The sequence below is a fragment of the Trachypithecus francoisi genome, unplaced genomic scaffold (genome assembly GCF_009764315.1).
Source record: "Trachypithecus francoisi isolate TF-2019V2 unplaced genomic scaffold, Tfra_2.0 Lachesis_group0, whole genome shotgun sequence".
Taxonomy (NCBI): Eukaryota; Metazoa; Chordata; class Mammalia; order Primates; family Cercopithecidae; genus Trachypithecus; species Trachypithecus francoisi.
The window spans coordinates 134,300,937-134,318,551 of NW_022681453.1; the positions used below are offsets into that span (position 1 = coordinate 134,300,937).

A 17,615-nucleotide genomic window follows, 5' to 3' on the forward strand; every position below is an offset into this window, starting at 1 on the left:
GGGCTCACTTAAGGGCTACGACTTAACGGGTCGCTCCTTTCAATGGTGCGGACACACCTCCTTGCCCGAGCAGAAGCATGTACAGCGCATGCCCACAACGGCGGAGGCCGCGGGGTTCCGTGATGTGCCTGTCAGGCCTTCTCCCTTTCCACAAACCGTGTGTTTTCTTTACCGCTCTCGCGAGACCTTGTAAGGGTTGTTTGGAGTGCAAGTGGAAGAATGTACTCAGTGTTGTCGTAATGGTACCGTTAACTAAGGAAGCCGCTTAATTTAAAATGATGTATGCAGAAGATGCAAAGTTGAACGATGTATAAAAGCTTAGGATGGGGAAAAAACCCTTTTTTTCAGAGGATACTGCGTTACTATTTTCTTGCTTTTCATTCATTCCAGACATCATCTGTACACATCCAAAGGCACAATTCATTTTGAGTTTCATTCAAAACAAATCGTTTGTAGTTTTAGGACAGGCTGATGCACTCTGGGCTTCACTTATGATTACCCTATTGTTAGATTAGTGACCACACTTAGTGTTTTCCTGTCCTTTACTTGGGAGGGCGCAATTCGAAGATACCAGATTTCATGGGTCATCCGTGGATTTTGAAGCTTATAACTGTCACAAAAAATGTGGAGGGAAGAAATTTGAAACACGTGGAAGGAAAAGTGAATGTGGACTATAAACTTCCAAAAAGACATGCCCAGAATACACCTAAACGTTATGTCAGATCATTTTGTTAAAATCAGTTGATGTTAGTGAGTCCGTATATTAATAGAAAAAAGAATGCTTCAGTTAGGAGTGGTAGGTTTCTAGAGGGATTTATTGTAAAAGTATAAACTATTCAGGGCAATGGGACTGAAAGAACAGTGGGTAGAAAGGACCACTGAAGGAAAGGAAGAGAATTGGAAGGTAGATGAAACAAGGAACAAGAAACCAGGGGATGTTTTCTCCTTTTCACTTGTAATAGTAGTAGCAGAAGCAGTGGCAGACTGGCTTTTGTTTCTACTATCTTAGAATGAATGACAGAACAACTGAGCCTCTTATTGTACTGTGCCAGAATACTGTAAAACAAAACTGAATGTACTAGCTTGGTGGCTTGTAATTAATTCCTTAAGTGGAGATTTTTTATTTTGTTTTATTTTAGTTTTTTTGAGTTGGAGTCTCACTTTGTCACCCAGGCTGGAGTGCAGTGGCGCGATCTCAGCTGACTGCAACCTCTGCCTCACGGGTTCAAGGGAGATTCTCCTGCCTCAGTCTCCCGAGTAGCTAGGACTATAGGCGTGTGCCACCACGCCTGGCTAATTTTTTGGATTATTATATATTTTTTTGAGATGAAATTTCGCTCTTATTGCCCAGGCTGGAATGCAATGGCACGCTCTCGGCTCACCGCAACCTCTACCTCCTGGGTTCAAGTGATTCTCCTACCTCAGCCTCCCGAGTAGCTGAGATTACAGGCATGTGCCACCATGCCTGGCTAATTTTGTATTTTTAGTAGAGACAGGATTTCACCATGTTAGCCAGGATGGTCTCGATCTCCTGACCTCAGGTGATCCACCCACCTCGGCCTCCCAAAATGCTGGGATTACAAGCGTGAGCCACCGCGCCTGGCTCAAGTGGAGATTTTTATATGGAGTCCAGTTGAGATGACTAATACAACTTCAATACATGGGTTCATGAGAAAGGTCTATAATGTTTTAAGTAACTTACTGTCTTCCTTTTTTTTTTTTTAAGATGAAGTCTTACTCTGTTGCCCAGGCTGAAGTGCAGTGGTGTGATCTTGGCTCACAGCAACCTCCGCCTCCTGGTTTCAAGCGATCTTCCTGCCTCAACCTCTGAAGTAGCTGGGAATACAGGCGTGCATGACCATGCCCAGCTACTTTTTTTATTTTTAGTGGAGATGGGGTTTCGCCATGTTGGCCAGGCTGGTCTTGAACTCCTTACTTCAGGTGATCCGCCCACCTCGGCCTCCCAAAGTGCTGGGATTACAGGCATGAGCCCCCATGCCCAGCCTATTATTTCTGAATAAAGAATTGTCTATGTGGGGAAGAGATAACTCTTTCTCATGCAGCCCATGATAGAAAATTTGTTTTCTCTAGCAGGTGGTCTATGCTTGTAGGCTACTCTTTGAAAGCACAAAAAATTTATTGACTTCTTTTTTTTTCTTTTTTTTTTTTTTTGAGACGGAGTTTTGCTCCTGTTGCCCAGGTTGGAGTGCAGTGGTGCGATCTCAGCTCATCGCAACCTCCACCTCCTGGGTTCATGTGATTCTCCTGCCTCAGCCTCCCAAGTAGCCGGGATTACAGGCATTTGCCACCATGCCTGGCTACTTTTGTATTTTTAGAAGAGATGGTGTTTCTCCATGTTGGTCAGGCTGGTCTCGAACTCCTGACCTCAGGTGATCCACCCGCCTCGGCCTCCCAAAGTGCTGGGATTACAGGCGTGAGCCATTGCGCCTGGCCAAAAAATTGATTGACTTCCTAAAGATTTATTAACTTTCTACATTACTGTTTTTTTCTAACCTGCATCATAAATATAAAAGGGAATAGTAGAGAAAATCGTTCAGAATTTGTATTTTTTAGTGACATTTTATTAGAGTCACTAAGGAACCTGAGGCTGAATAAAGTTCAGGTAAAAGTAAAATTAATTAAGAAGAGGCATCTGCCAAAAGAAGTCTATTTTTAACTTCTTGCTATGTTTCCTAGAGGAACAGAAATAGTGCTGAATGTCCTGTTGGAAATGATGGTTGCTCTGCCATCTGTTCCCTCTCTCACACGGTGTGTAAACTTATACAGTGTATGAGTGTGTAAGACAAAGGAAAAACATGTTAATGAGGCACTGTTGTAATTGTTTGGAGTTTGTTATCATTACTTGGCTCATATTAAAATATGTACATTAGAGTAGTTGCAGACTGATAAATTATTTTCTGTTTGATTTGCCAGTTTAGATGCAAAATCCACAAGTATTCAAGTGATTGTTAAAGAGGGAGGCCTGAAGTTGATTCAGATCCAAGACAATGGCACTGGGATCAGGGTAAGTAAAACCTCAAAGTAGCAGGATGTTTGTGCACTTCATGGAAGAGGCAGGACCTCTCTCTGTTCTGGAAACTAGGCTTTTGCAGATGGGATTTTTTCATTGAAAAATTCAACACCAACAATAAATGTTTATTGAGTACCTGTTCTTTGCTGGGCATTGTTCAGGGGATGTGGCAGTGAATAAAATAGATTAAAATCTTTTCTGATGCTTACATTATAGTGGTGGGAGACAAAATGGGTATAATAAATAGTATGTCAGATAGCATTAAGTGCTGTGGAGAAAACTAAAGCGGGGAGGAAGATAGTGTGCAAGCTGGAAAGGATGCAGTTAAATTGAGTGGTTCAGGAAGGCTTCCATGTGGATGTGATATTTGAGGGACCGGTGGAAGTCAAGGAGCAAATTGTGAGGCTACCTAAAGGTATTGGCATACAGAACAATATACGCAAAGACTATTAAATGGAAGCATACCTGACGTGTTAAAGGACTATGAAGGAGGCCGGTTTGTCTAGAGGCTGAAAAGGAAAAAGTAATAGGAGATGAGGTCTGAGTGAGAACATGTAAATCCTTGTGGGCCAAGGTAAAATCTTTAGCTTTTTTTCTGAATATGGTGGGATACTATTAGAGGGTTTTAAGCAGAGGTTGCATGGTGTGGTGAGTTTTTAAAAAAAAATCCTTTGTCTTTCTATGTGGAAAATAGCAGGACAGGGCAGAAGCAGTCTGTCCTGAAGACTGCTTGGTCGCAGTAAAGATGTAAGAAGCAGTGAGATTCTGGGTTGATTGTGGAGGCAAAGCTCTCAGAATTTGCTGATATAGGTTGTGAGAGAAAGAGGAATCAGGAATGATTTCAAGGTTTTGGTCTGGTAAATGGAAGAAGGAGTTGCCATTTACTAAGATGGGAAAGACTATGAAAGAAGCAGATTTTTGGAGAGATCAGAAGTTCATTTTGGGGCATGTTCAATTTAAGATGCCTGTTAGTTGGATGTTTATATGAGTTTGGAGTGCAGGGTGGAGATATAGGGATGAATATTTGGTAGTTGTCTGCATTGTAAAGGTATTAAAAGCCACAAGAAGGCTGGGCACGGTGGCTCACGCCTGTAATCCCAGCACTTTCGGAGGCCGAGGCAGGCAGATCACCTGAGGTCGGGAGTTCGAGACCAGCCTGACCAACATGGAGAAACCTCGTTTCTACTAAAAATACATAATTAGCCAGGTATGGTGGCACATGCCTGTAATCCCTGCTACTCGGGAGGCTGAGGCAGGAGAATCACTTGAACCCAGGAGGCAGAGGTTGCAGTGAGCCGAGATTGTGCCATTGCACTCCAGCTTGGGCAACAAGAGCGAAACTCCATCTCAAAAAAAAAAAAAAAAAAAGCTTTGAGACTCACCTGAAAAGATGCTCAACATCATTAGTCATTAGGAAAATGAATAAAAACCACAGTGAGATACCACTTCATACCTATTAGTATGGCTGTTATCAGAAACAAAAACAAGTGTTTGCAAGGATGTAGAGACTGGAATTCTTGTGTATTGCTGGTGGGAATGTAAAATAGTGCAGGGTGCTGTGGAAAATGCTGTGGCGATTCCTCAAAAAATTAAACAATTATCATATAATCAAATAATTCCACTTCTGAGTTATTCCCAAAAGAAGGGACGCAAGCAGATATTTGTACACTCATATTCATGGTAGCATTATTTACAGTAGCCAAAAGGTGAAAGCAGCCTAAGCGTCCATCTGTGGACGAATGGATAAACAAAATGGAATAATTTCAGCCTTAAATAGAAATAAAATATTGACACATGTTGCAACATATACGCACCTTGAAGACATCATCTTAAGTTAAATAAGTCGGTCACTAAAGGACAAATATTGTATGATTCCTCTTATGAGGTTCCTAGAGTAGTCAAATTCATAGAGACAGTAGAGTGGTGGTTGTCAAGGGCCAGGGGGAGCGGGGATAATGGAAATTATTGTTTAATGGATACAGAGTTTCCGTTTGGGGAAGATGAAAAAATTCTGGAGATGGATCATGATGATAATTACACAGCAGTTATAGTTAATGCCACAGAATGGTACATTTAAAAATGGTTAAGATGGAAAATTTTCTGTTACATGTATTTTACTGCAATTTTTAAAAATTAGAATTTTTTCCCCCCTTTTTTAGGAGCAGGATCTCACTCTATTGCCCACACTGGAGTGCAGTAGTGTAAGCATAGCTCACTGTAACCTTAAACTCCTGGGCTAAAGCAGTTCTCTCATCTCAGCCAGCTGAAGTAGTACCTGTAGGTGCACACCACCATGCCTGGCTGTTTTTATTTTTGTTTTTGTAGAAATAAGGCCTTGCTTTGTTGCCAAGGCCTCCCAAAGTGCTGGGATTATAGATGTGAGCCACTGCGGCCAACCCTGGAGATTTTTTTTTTTTTGAGACAGAGTCTTGAACTGTTGCCCAGGCTATACAACAGTGTAGTGGCGTGATCGCGGCTCACCATAACCTCCGCCCGCTCCTGGGTTCACACCATTCTCCTGCATCAGCCTCCTGAGTAGCTGGGACTATAGGCACCTGCCACCATGCCCAGCTAATTTTTTGTATTTTTAGTAGAGACGGGGTTTCACCGTGTTAGCTAAGATGGTCTGGATCTCCTGACCTCGTGATCTGCCCACCTCGGCCTCCCAAAGTGCTGTAATTACAGGCGTGAGCCACCGTGCCCGGCCGGAGATTTCTAATAAAGAAACTTGTCAATTAAACAAACAACAAAAAGCCCTGAGACTGAATGAGATAATCAAGAGGGTATGTGTAGACAGAGAAGAGGTCCAAGGATGGCGTCTTGGGTGACTCTGATGTCAAGAAGTGAGGACATGAGGCAGAAACAGCAGTGACTGAGGAGCCACCTAGTAAGAAAGGAGGAACACCAGGACAGTGTGGTATTCTGAATTCCAAACAAGGAAGTTACTACGAATTTTAAAGCTCTTCTCAGGCTGGGCATGGTGGCTCACCCCTGTAGTCCCAGCACTTCGGGATGCTGAGGTGTGTAAATCACTTGAACTTACGTGTTCGAGACCAGCTTGGGCAACATGATGAAACCTCATCTCCACTAAAAATATAAGAAATTAAGGTCAGATGTGGTGGCTCATGCCTGTAATCCTAGCGCTTTGGGAGATCAAGGCAGCCAGATCATTTGAGGCCAGGAGTTCGAGACCAGCATCTCCAGCATGGTGAAACCCCATCTCTACTAAAAATACAAGAAAAAATTAACCGAGCATGGTGGTACATACCTGTAATCCCAGCTACTTGGGAGACTGAGACGTGAGAATTGCTTGAACCCGGGGGGCGGAGATTGCAGTGAGCTGAGATCTTGTCACTGCACTCCAGCCTGGATGACACAAACTCTGTCTCAAAAAAAAAAGAAAAGAAAAAGAAAAAAGAAAAAAAGCTCTTCTAAGAGGATTTTTTTTCCTGGATTAAATCAAGAAAATGGGAATTCAAAAAGATTTGGAAAAATGAGTAACATAATTATTTACTCATCTTTTTGGTATCTAACAGAAAGAAGATCTGGATATTGTATGTGAAAGGTTCACTACGAGTAAACTGCAGTCCTTTGAGGATTTAGCCAGTATTTCTACGTATGGCTTTCGAGGTGAGGTAAGCTAAAGATTCAAGAAATGTGCAAAATATCCTCCTGTGATGACACTGTCTGTCATTTGTTAGTATCTATTTCTCAACATAGATAAATAAGGTTTGGTACCTTTTGCTTGTAAATGTATGCAAATCTGAACAAAGTTAGTGAACTTTTAACTTTCTAAGATGGAGAATTGTTCATAAATAAACTATTTTACCTACAGAGACCTCTGATATTATATGTCTCTTGATGGAAGTACCCAATACCACCGATGAAGTTTTCTTGTGAAAAAATCAAATGTGAATCTTATCATTACTTAGATCTAAGTACCAATATGTGAAAAATATAGGAGACAAGGAAGGTGGTAAATAATTCTGAGATTGGGAGACTACATGAAAAAAGACTTGTTCCCTTCAACAGATAGACGGCAGGGAAAGAACGAGTAGAGAAAGGAGTAGAGAACCTGTAGATTAAAAGACATTTAAGGGGCATATGAACCTGGTCCAGTGTATGACTCTTACCTAAATCCTGATGGAGCAAACTATACAAAATTTTTTTTTTGAGACAAATATTTGAATACAGGTTGACTATTTGATGTCATTAAGGAGAAATTATGAATTATCTTTGTATAAAAATATTGTTGTGGGGTTTTTTTTGAGTCCTTATCTTTTAAGATACATCCTAAAGTATCTGTGGGTAAAATTATATGACATATCATAGGAGTATATGATTTAGAAAACAGATTAAAATATAAAAGGATAAAATATGATCTTATATTTTGTGACTCACTTCCTCGTGGATATCTTTCTACCCAGTAAGTATAGGCCTATCTAAGTTTTAATGGCTACATAGTATTCTGTTACCTGTATGTACTATAGTTTGTTTAGTTTCCTGTTGAACATTTATGCTCTTTGACTTTTTTTCCTTTTTAAGATTCTTATTTTTTGGTTTCTTTTTTTTTTTTGAGACAGAGTCTTGCTCTATTATCCAGGTTGGAGTGCAGTGACATGATCTCAGCTTACTGCAACCTCCACCTTCTGGGTTCAAGCTATTCTCCTGCCTCAGCCTCCTGAATAGCTGGGATTACAGGCGCGCACCACCATGCCTGGCTAATTTTTGTATTTTTAGTAGTGACCGGGTTTGGCCATGATGGCCAGGCTGGTCTTGAACTCCTGACCTTGAGTGATCTGCCCGCCTTGGCCTTGCAAAGTGCTGGGGTTATAGGCATGAGCCACTGCATCTGGCCCTGTTTAAGGTTCTGATGAGTATTCTTATAGGTATACTGTGTTTCGTTTAATTGTTTCCTAAGGATAAATTTATAGAAATAACATTACTTGGTAAAAAAAATATATATTTTAAAAACTGTATTAGTTTCCTGTTGTTGTCAAAAAATTTCCAGAAATTTAGTGGCATTAAACAATACAAATTAATCATGTACCGTTCTGGAGATCAGAAGATATGGGTCTTACTAGGCCTCACTAGGCTAAAATCAAGGTTTTGGCAGGGCTGTGTTCCTCTATGGAGGTTCCAGGGGACCAGAGAAACTGTTTTACAGTAGTTATTTTAAGGGAATGAAAGTGAAGATGGGGTTGGGCAGTCAAAGAGGCTATTACTTTTCATTTTTGGCCTTTCAGTAGTTTGAATTTTTTTATCATATACATGTATTACTTTAATTTTTAAAAAGTAAAAGGCAAGTGTGATTCAGTCTCTGTAATTTAGATCAATTTACAGCAAACTAGGGTGGTCTCATGTATCGTCTTACTCACAGTGACCACTCGATTATTCCAAGAAGGGACAATTTCTAAGACTTGGTTTACACCGAGACTGCCCCTGATTTTAAGGATACCTTAGATCAAAGTCTAGGAAGGCAGTTTCATTTTGGCCTTGCAGCTACCTGGGTCATTTTCCAAGCCCATGGCCTCCTGGAGTCTTCACCTAGCTGTAGGTTATCTTTGTGGCTATTATTTCACTGTAATTATACAGGGAAGATTTATTGAGGGATTTCTGTGTACCAGCCATGGTTCTCAGCACTTTGTGTTAACTCTTACTCCTGACAGTAACTCTACAGAGGTTCTGCTGTTACCCAGTTTTACATGAGGGAAACAAGGCCAGAGGACACAGTTAGAAAATGGCAAAGTGGGGATTAGAATATGGCAAAGTGGGGATTAGAAACTAGGCAGTTTGACTCCAGAGTCTGTGCCCCTGTCCAATTGGCTCCACTGCTGGGGAAGAGGCTTCTGAAGCAGCAGGACCATCTGCTGTGCCGTGTGTAATGGCAGTCTGTCTTCCTGGTGTGATGTTGTGTTCTACTCTGCATTTTCATGTCTTTCCTTATACAGGTCTCAAAATCATTTACTTTTTTTTTTTTTTGGTACGCAGTCTCACTCTGTTGCCCAGGCTGGAGTGCAGTGGCACAATCTCCACTTACTGTAACTTCTGCCTCTCAGGTTCAAGTGATTCTCCTGCCTCAGCCTCCCGAGTAGCTCGGATTACAGGCACATGCCACCACAGCTGGCTAATTTTTGTATTTTTAGTAGAGATGGTGTTTCACCATGTTGGCCAGGCTCTTCTTGAACTCCTGACCTTGTGATCTGCCCACCTAGGCCTTCCAAAGTGCTGGGATTACAGGCGTGAGCCACTGCACCCGGCCTTATGTTTTTTCATGATGCAAATTAGCTCAATTACATAAACCAGGAAAATCCAGCTGGTGATCCCTGAGCCTGACCTATGTGCCTTTCAGTGAACTGAACTTGCCACAGCTATATTTACTGTCTAATGAGATGCTGTCACACAGACCCCATCGTAGCACAGTTCCTGAGTTACACCTTTACATATTGTAATATCCTTCTTGTGAAAAAAGATACAGATTCCAAAAGTCTGAGAGACCAATCTTGGTTATAAAGGGGAAAAATGGTCATGGGTTTTTAAAATTTGTTTTGTCTTAATAGCATAATTTCAAATTTACATTTCTAAATGAATAATTGCTTATATAAAGCAGTTTTGAGTAACAACGTAAAACGCTATCTATTTGGAGTGATTCCTGTACCCACTTCTGAAGGCAAGTTTTGAAAAGTACTAGAAGACACTTCATTGAGAATATTATTAAACATGCCTGTAGTTCTACCACCTGAACACAATTGCTTATTAACACATTAATGTTTTGGACTTTTTAATACATATTTTTCACTTGTTCTAGTAATTATGCTACAGATTGTTTGATCATTTTTTTTTTCAGCATGTCATCAAAGTGAGTGAGCAAAGTGCTTATCATTGCCACATATTAATAAAAAATGGAAAAGGCAGTTCAGATAACCTCTGCCTTTGATGAGGTGATGGTGGGTGACCCAGCAGTGAGTTTTTCTTTCAGTCTATTTTCTTTTCTTCCTTAGGCTTTGGCCAGCATAAGCCATGTAGCTCATGTTACTATTACAACGAAAACAGCTGATGTAAAGTGTGCATACAGGTATAGTGCTGACTTCTTTTACTCATATATATTCATCCTGAATGTATTTTTTGCCTGGATCTCAGAGTAATCCTGTCTCAACACCAGTGTTATCTTTTTTGGCAGAGATCTTGGGTACGTTTTCTTTTCTCCCTATTGATAAATTGATAATCCACAACGATGATTATTAGGTGATACTCTTATTTCATGGATTCTTAAAAGATATAACATATTACAAGTGCCTAGCCAGGTGTCTGTTACACATAGGTGTTCTAAGTAAATGATAGCTGCTGATGTAATTTCTGCCCCTTTGCCCTTCAGTTCAGGTATTGCTTTGGACTGATTAGAGGGCTGTGGCTGGGATACTAAAGGTTCACGTTTCCTTAGCTGGCTCCTGAGCCACCAGCTCCCACCACCTGTGTATGCCTGTGCTGGTTTGCTTTCCCACAAGTAGCTGCTGGCTATCTGTTATGCTGGCACAGTTTTCAGAAGCTGATGAATGGCCTTGGAACGGAACAAAAACGGGATTCAGGATAACAAAATCGCACCTTTGTTTTTGTAAGCATTGGCCATTCACTAGTTGAAGACTGGTAGGAGTACCAAATTCATGCCAAAAAAAAAAGATAATTTTTAAAAATCACACAGATTGTTTGTAGATTAAAAGGGAAAGTAGGCTGGGTATAGTGACTTTGCCTGTGATTTTGGGAGGCTGAAGTGGGAAGATTGCTTGAAGTCAGTTTGAGACCAGCCTGAGAAACAGAGCAAGACCCCATCTCTACAGAAAATTTTTAAAAAATTAGTTGGGTATGGTGATGCACATCTGTAGTCTTAGCTACTCCAGAGGCAGGAAAATTGCTTGAGCCCAGCAGTTTGAGGCTGCAGCAAGCTATGATTACACCACTGTACTCCACCCTTAAAAAATAAATACATAAAAAAGGGAAAATATCTTCAACAAAGGATAGTTCTGTCTGTTTCTCAGTCTTCCTCAACAGATAAATGTGTGAAGTAATGGAAGGTGGAAATTTCAGAGTACACAACATTAATGCTAGGGGCATCTGGCTCTCTATGAATTATAATTGCCCTAGATCTAGATGGGCTGATAATATTAGAATCCCCTGTCACTAACTGAAGAGAGAGTTGTGAGTTAGTGCCTTCCTAGATAGCCTAGATTATAGTATGCCCCTGCATACTACAATGGCTCCCCTTCCATAGCAGGATGAAATAGACTCATTATCTTGGCAACCAGCCCCTTCCAATGTGCTCTCAGTCTGCCTTTCCAGCCCTGTCTCTCTGCCTATTCCCAGCTGCCATGTATTCTAAAGCCTCTATGCTTTCATTTTTGTTTTTGCCTTCCTGGATGGTCTTTCCTGCTGTCTCCACCTGAAACTATTCCTCTCTATAAAGAACAGATGAATTGCCGGCTCTCTGGGATGCTTTTACTCACCCTCACTCCCACCAGGCTGAATGGACCCTTCTGTAGATCACTTAGCATATTGTTCTACAGTTAGGTAAAAAGTCTATGCATCACTAGATGAAGAGCTTTCTCTTTTTTTAATTTAATTTTTTTTTTGACACGTCATCTCCCTGTGTCACCCAGGCTGGAGTGCAGTGGTGCGATCTTGGTTCACTGCAAGCTCCGCCTCCTGGGTTCACACCATTCTCCTGCCTCAGCCTCCTGAGTAGCTGGGACTATAGGCACCCGCCACCATGCCCCGCTAATTTTTTGTATTTTTAGTAGAGATGGGGTTTCACTGTGTTAGCCAGGATGGTCTTGATCTCCTGACCTCGTGATCCACCCGCCTTGGCCTCCCAAAGTGCTGGGATTACAGGAGTGAGCCACCGCACCCGGCCCCAAGACCTTTCTTTATTACCAGGGCTTCTACAGACCTGACACATGGTAGCTCCTCAATAAATAATTGCAGAATTACTGAAAATTTTTACTGTTAACTTAGGCAGTGGCAAAACCATTGTTTGGTAGCTTAGAACTCAGCAAGTAAATAGGAACATTTGCTAGAAAAACAGATATTTTTAAAAATCCAATTCAAGGACTGGGTGTGGTGGCTCATGCCTGTAATCCCAGCACTTTGGGAGGCTGAGACAGGCGTATCTAGGAGTTCGAGACCAGCCTGACCAACAGGGTAAAACTCTGTCTCTACTAAAAATACAAAATTAGCCGGGTGTGGTGGTGGGCATCTGTAATCTCAGCTACTTGGGAGGCTGAGGCAGGAGAATCTCTTCAACCCTGGTAGGCGGAGGTTACAGTGAGCTGAGATTGCGCCATTGCACTCCAGCCTGGGAAACAAGAGCAAAACTCTATCTCAAAAAAAAAAAAAATCAAATTCAAATGATTATGGAAGTAGTGGAGAGATAAACAGGAAAATGATAAATAATTAAGACAATATATAATATGGCTATATTTTAATCTGTTGTTGGTATGGTTTTCTTTTTTCTCCTTGGGATTAGTATCTATCTCTCTACTGGATATTAATTTGTTATATTTACTCATTAGAGCAAGTTACTCAGATGGAAAACTGAAAGGTCCTCCTAAACCATGTGCTGGCAATCAAGGGACCCAGATCACGGTAAGAATGGTACATGGGAGCATAAATTGTTGAAGCTTTGTTTGTATAAATATTGGAATAAAAATTAAAATTGAGTTTTCAGGGTAATAATAAAATGAATTTGCACTAGTCAATGCAGATCCCAAGATATCATCCTCTAAACAAGATAAATGACTATTGGCTTTTGTGGCATGGCAGCCTGCGACCTCCTTGTCTTTTTTAAGGGCTAGGAGATTCTTCACTGGGATGGCAAAAATCAATGGCAGGGTAGTTGGTATTGAAAGAAGATTAAGCTTGACCCCAGAGGTGTGGGTTAGAGCCCAGCCTTATCACTCAGTGGTTGTATGTCCAGAGGCAAGTCACTTAACATACCTTAACCCCAGTTTTCTCATCTATCAAATGAAGCAAAGAATACTTGCCCTCTTGACTTAAAGGGTGTCTGATGAGACATATGACTATATCATTAGCTGGGAGAAAGTCCATCATGCTGCCTATGTATAGTGCCTCAAGTTGGTCTCTTTCCCTTCTGTGATTCCACAAAGCACCCTGCTGTCATGTTATGCATCCTGCCCCTCCACCCAAGTCCCATCTAGAGCATATCTTCTCGAAGTCTACTGTAACCTGCCTAATCCTGGGTGTGACGAGGCAGGCAGGAGGCAGAAAAAAATGTGTGTTTTGCAATACATGTTAAGAGAGATCTTGGACTGGGCACAGTGGCTCACACCTGTAATCTTAGCACTTTGGGAGGCCAAGATGGGCGGATCGTCTGAGGTCGGGAGTTCAAGACCAGCCTGACCAACATAGAGAAACCTTATCTCTACTAAACATACAAAATTAGCCAGGTGTGGTGGCACGTGCCTATAATCCCAGCTACTCAGGAAAGCTGAGGCAGGAGAATCGCTTGAACCTGGGAGGCGGAGGTTGCAGTGAGTCGAGATCGCAGCCCTGCACTCCAGCCTGAGCAACAAGAGTGAGACACGGTCTCAAAAAAAAAAAAAAAGAGAGAGAGAGAGATCTTATACCATAGTGACCACAGTGTGATTTCCAAGAACTTCAAATGATCTAAGAAATTTTGTGATTATTATTAGCTTGAAAAATATCTTTTTTTTTGAGACAAAGTCTCAGTCTGTTGCCCATGCAGAAGTACAGTGGCGTGATCTCAGCTCACTGCAATCACTGCCTCCTGAGTTCAAGCAGTTGTCCTGCCTCAGCCTCCTGAGTAGCTGGGATTACAGGCATGCGTCACCATGCCTGGCTCATTTTTGTATTTTTAGTAGAGACAGGGTTTCACCATGTTGGCCAGGCTGGTCTCGAACTCCTGACCTCAGATGACCCACCCACCTTGGCCTCCCAAAGTGCTAGGATTACAGACGTGAGCCACTGCACCCGGCCTGTCTTTGAATACCATGTGAAATTATACTTCTCAGTTTACATACGTGTCCCACTAAATCATGTACTGTTCTGAGCAAGATCATGCTTTGTCTTCATATTTTCTGCACAAAGCAAAGACCTTGACACAAAGATGGCCCCCAGTGCATAGTTGAGAAATCTGTGAATGAATGTGGGAGGCAGGAAAAATGTCCTTTAATTCTTCTGTTAATGCTATATTATCCCTGGCCTCAGTCAGTTCTTAGAACTGAGCGGTTGGTAAATATAATTGGATTCACTATCTTAAGACTTAGCTTTTGCTAGGACATCTTGGATTGTATTTTCATATACTTCTATGAATTTACAAGAAAAATTGATCTTCTGTTCAGGTGGAGGACCTTTTTTACAACATAGCCACGAGGAGAAAAGCTTTAAAAAATCCAAGTGAAGAATATGGGAAAATTTTGGAGATTGTTGGCAGGTACAGTCCAAAATCTGGGAGTGGGTCTCTGAGATTTGTCACCAAGGTAATATGTTCTAGTGTTCATAAATTGTGAACAGTTGCTGAGCTAGATGGTGAAAAGTAAAACTAATTTCTAGTCAAGGTTTAGCCACCAATTTTGCACTTTCTCTCATCTCCCCAGGAAAGAGCAATTGGTCTTTAGATCAATGAGAGCTCTTTGATGGCAGCAAAACAAACTGACTCTAGCCAACTTGAGCTAAAAAGAAATTTAGTGGAAGGCTAGGAGTTACAACATGAAGTGTGTGCAGTTGCCCCTTGGAGAGAATAAGAACCAGGGTGCCTCTGGGACTTAATGTCATTACTGTACACCAATTGTTTTCATTCTTTTCCTGACTTTGCTCTGGAGTCAGTTTACTTAACAGTGCATTTGATGATCATGTGCCCATATCTATGGGGAGAAGGTTTCTTGATTGGTAGTCTTACTAAGGGTGCATATCAAATAGAATGGAATAGAGGTAGTTTCCCAAAGGAAGATGAGAGGCTGTTACCAGAAAAAGGAGAAGGGATTCAGGACAGATGAAAACATTATATCCATGATAGACTTACTCTGCTGGTACACATGGTATAGATGGCTTCAGTATAGGCTCTCCGAACCCACACATCATTGATTGTGATATATAATATATATATATATATATATTTCTAAAAAAATCTAAAATGAGTCAAACATTTCATCTCAATATATATATATTTTGAGACAGAATTTCACTCTTGTTGCCCAGGCTGGAGTGCAATGGTGCAATCTCAGCTCACTGCAACCTCTGCCTCCTGGGTTCAAGCGATTCTCCTGTCTCAGCCTCCCGAGTAGCTGGGATTACAGGCACATGCCACCATGCCCAGCTATTTTTTTTTTTTTCTTTTTAGTAGAGAGGGGGTTTAATTATGTTGGTCAGGCTGGTCTTAAACTCCTGACCTCAGGTGATCCACCTACCTCAGCCTCCTAAAGTGCTGGGATTACAGGCGTGAGCCACCATGCCTGGCCATTTTTCGAAATTTCTTTTTTTTTTTTTTTTCTGAGACAGAGTTTCACTCTTGTTGCCTAGGCTGGATGGAGTACCATGGTGTGATCTCAGCTCACCGCAACCTCTGCTTCCCAGGTTTAAGCGATTTGCCTGCCTCAGCCTTCTCGAGTAGCTGGGATTACAGGCATATGCCACCATGCCCGTCTAATTTTGTGTTTTTAGTAGAGATGGGGTTTCTCCATGTTGGTCAGGCTGGTCTTGAACTCCTGACCTCAGATGATCTGCCCACCTCGGCCTCCCAAAGTGCTGGGATTACAGGCATGAGCCACCACACCTGGCCCATTTTTCAGTATTTCTAAAAAAATCTAAAATGAGTCAAACATTTCACCTCAATAAAATGACACAGGTTTATACATCAAGTGTCTTTGCTTTTTCTTGGAATTTTATAAATCAATGTCAGAATATTCATTACCTCCTAAAAATAAAGGAGTTCTAGTTGACCATTTTGGTTCTAGGTGTGGTAAAGTGAAACATTGTTATTTAATAAATGCATTTTGCTAGGCACAATTCTTGGGTTCACAAGCTTCCTAGAGAAAAGAGAAACAAACGACTGTCAACCAAGAAAAGGTTGGGAGATAGTGGAATAAGACCCAGGGGCAGGAAGAAGCCAGTGAGAAGGAGGGCGTATTGAGGACTGTTTGAGAGAGAGTAAAAGCGGGGCTTGTTAGAGCTAGCTTCTCAAGATGTCCTTGAGGCAAACCAGACCTTTGGGACACTCTGAAAATAAAACTGAAAGTGAAAAGATTGTGGGCCGAATGTGGTGGCTCACGCATGTAATTCCAGCACTTTGGGAGGCCGAGGCGGGCAGATCACCTGAGGTCAGGAGTTCGAGACCAGCCTGGTCAACATGGTGAAACCCTGTCTCTACTAAAAGTACAAAAATTAGCTGGGCCTGGTGGCAGGCGCCTATAATCCCAGCTACTTGGGAGGCTGAGGCACAAGAATCGCTTGAACCCAGGAGGCGGAGGTTGCAGTGAGCCGAGATCATGCCATTGCACTCTAGCCTGGGCAACAAGAGTGAAACTCTGTCTCAAAAATAAATAACAATAAATAAAAAAGAGATTGTGGTATGATATCCTTGATTCTATCAGCAACCTATAAAAGTAGAGAGGAGCCTGTGTTTTGATTCAGTCACATTTAGCATTTATATCTCTATGAAGTTTCTGCTGGTTTATTTTTCTGTGGGTAAATTATTAATAGGCTGTATGGAGGTATTTTTCTTTATGTGCACCTTTGTTTAGATTACTCAACTCCACTAACTTATTTAACTAAAAGGGGGCTCTGCCATCTAGTGTGTGTTTTTGGCAACTTTTTTCTTACTCCTTTGTTTTCCTTTTCCAGGTATTCAATACACAATGCAGGCATTAGTTTTTCAGTTAAAAAAGTAAGTTATTGGTTTATGGGAGATGGTTTTGTTTTATGAAAAGAAGAAGGGATTTTTAATAGTTCGCTGGTGGAGATAGGGTTATGATGTTTCAGTCTCAACCATGAGACAATAAATCCTTGTGTCTTCTGCTGTTTGTTTATCAGCAGGGAGAGACAGTAGCTGATGTTAGGACACTACCCAATGCCTCAACTGTGGACAATATTCGCTCCATCTTTGGAAATGCTGTTAGTCGGTATGTCGATAACCTATATAAAAAAATCTTTTACATTTCTTATCTTGGTTTATCATTCCATCACATTATTTTGGAACCTTTCAAGATAGTACCTGCCTTAAGAATTTGCTTTAGTCAAATACACAGGTTTGTTTTATGCTTCAGATTTGTTAATGGAGTTCTTATTTCATGTAATCGACACTTCCTGGGTGCATGTAATCTTCTAGATGCTGTGGCGTGAATCATGTGTTCTTTCAAGGTCTTAGTCTTGAAAAAATTTGTAGTGTAGTAGAATTATTTTATCCTCCAATGCTCCTTCTTTTCCTTGTATTTCCAGTATCATCACTTTAGGATTTCACTTATTTATCATTCAACATTTATTAATTGCCTCTCATATTCCAGGCTTTGTGCTAGAAGTTAGGGATATAAAGACAAATAAAATATTTCCTGCCCTTGAA

General features: G+C 41.2%; 1 protein-coding gene across 8 annotated transcripts in view; it reads left to right on the plus strand.

Annotated features, from left to right (window-relative positions):
* The window catches only part of MLH1 (mutL homolog 1), a 54,912-nt gene that overhangs the window by 351 nt on the left and 36,946 nt on the right, over positions 1–17,615 (plus strand). For 2 of the 8 annotated variants that reach the window (XM_033211981.1, XM_033211988.1), the window contains exons 2-8: positions 2,935–3,025; positions 6,568–6,666; positions 10,033–10,106; positions 12,595–12,667; positions 14,404–14,495; positions 16,901–16,943; positions 17,090–17,178. In XM_033211981.1, coding sequence (XP_033067872.1) covers positions 2,935–3,025; positions 6,568–6,666; positions 10,033–10,106; positions 12,595–12,667; positions 14,404–14,495; positions 16,901–16,943; positions 17,090–17,178 — 561 coding nt within the window. Of the gene's footprint in view, positions 1–39; positions 661–2,934; positions 3,026–6,567; positions 6,667–10,032; positions 10,107–12,594; positions 12,668–14,403; positions 14,496–16,900; positions 16,944–17,089; positions 17,179–17,615 lie in introns of those variants that run through there. The other 6 variants (XM_033211985.1, XM_033211987.1, XM_033211986.1 and 3 more) reach the window with 6 other exon arrangements.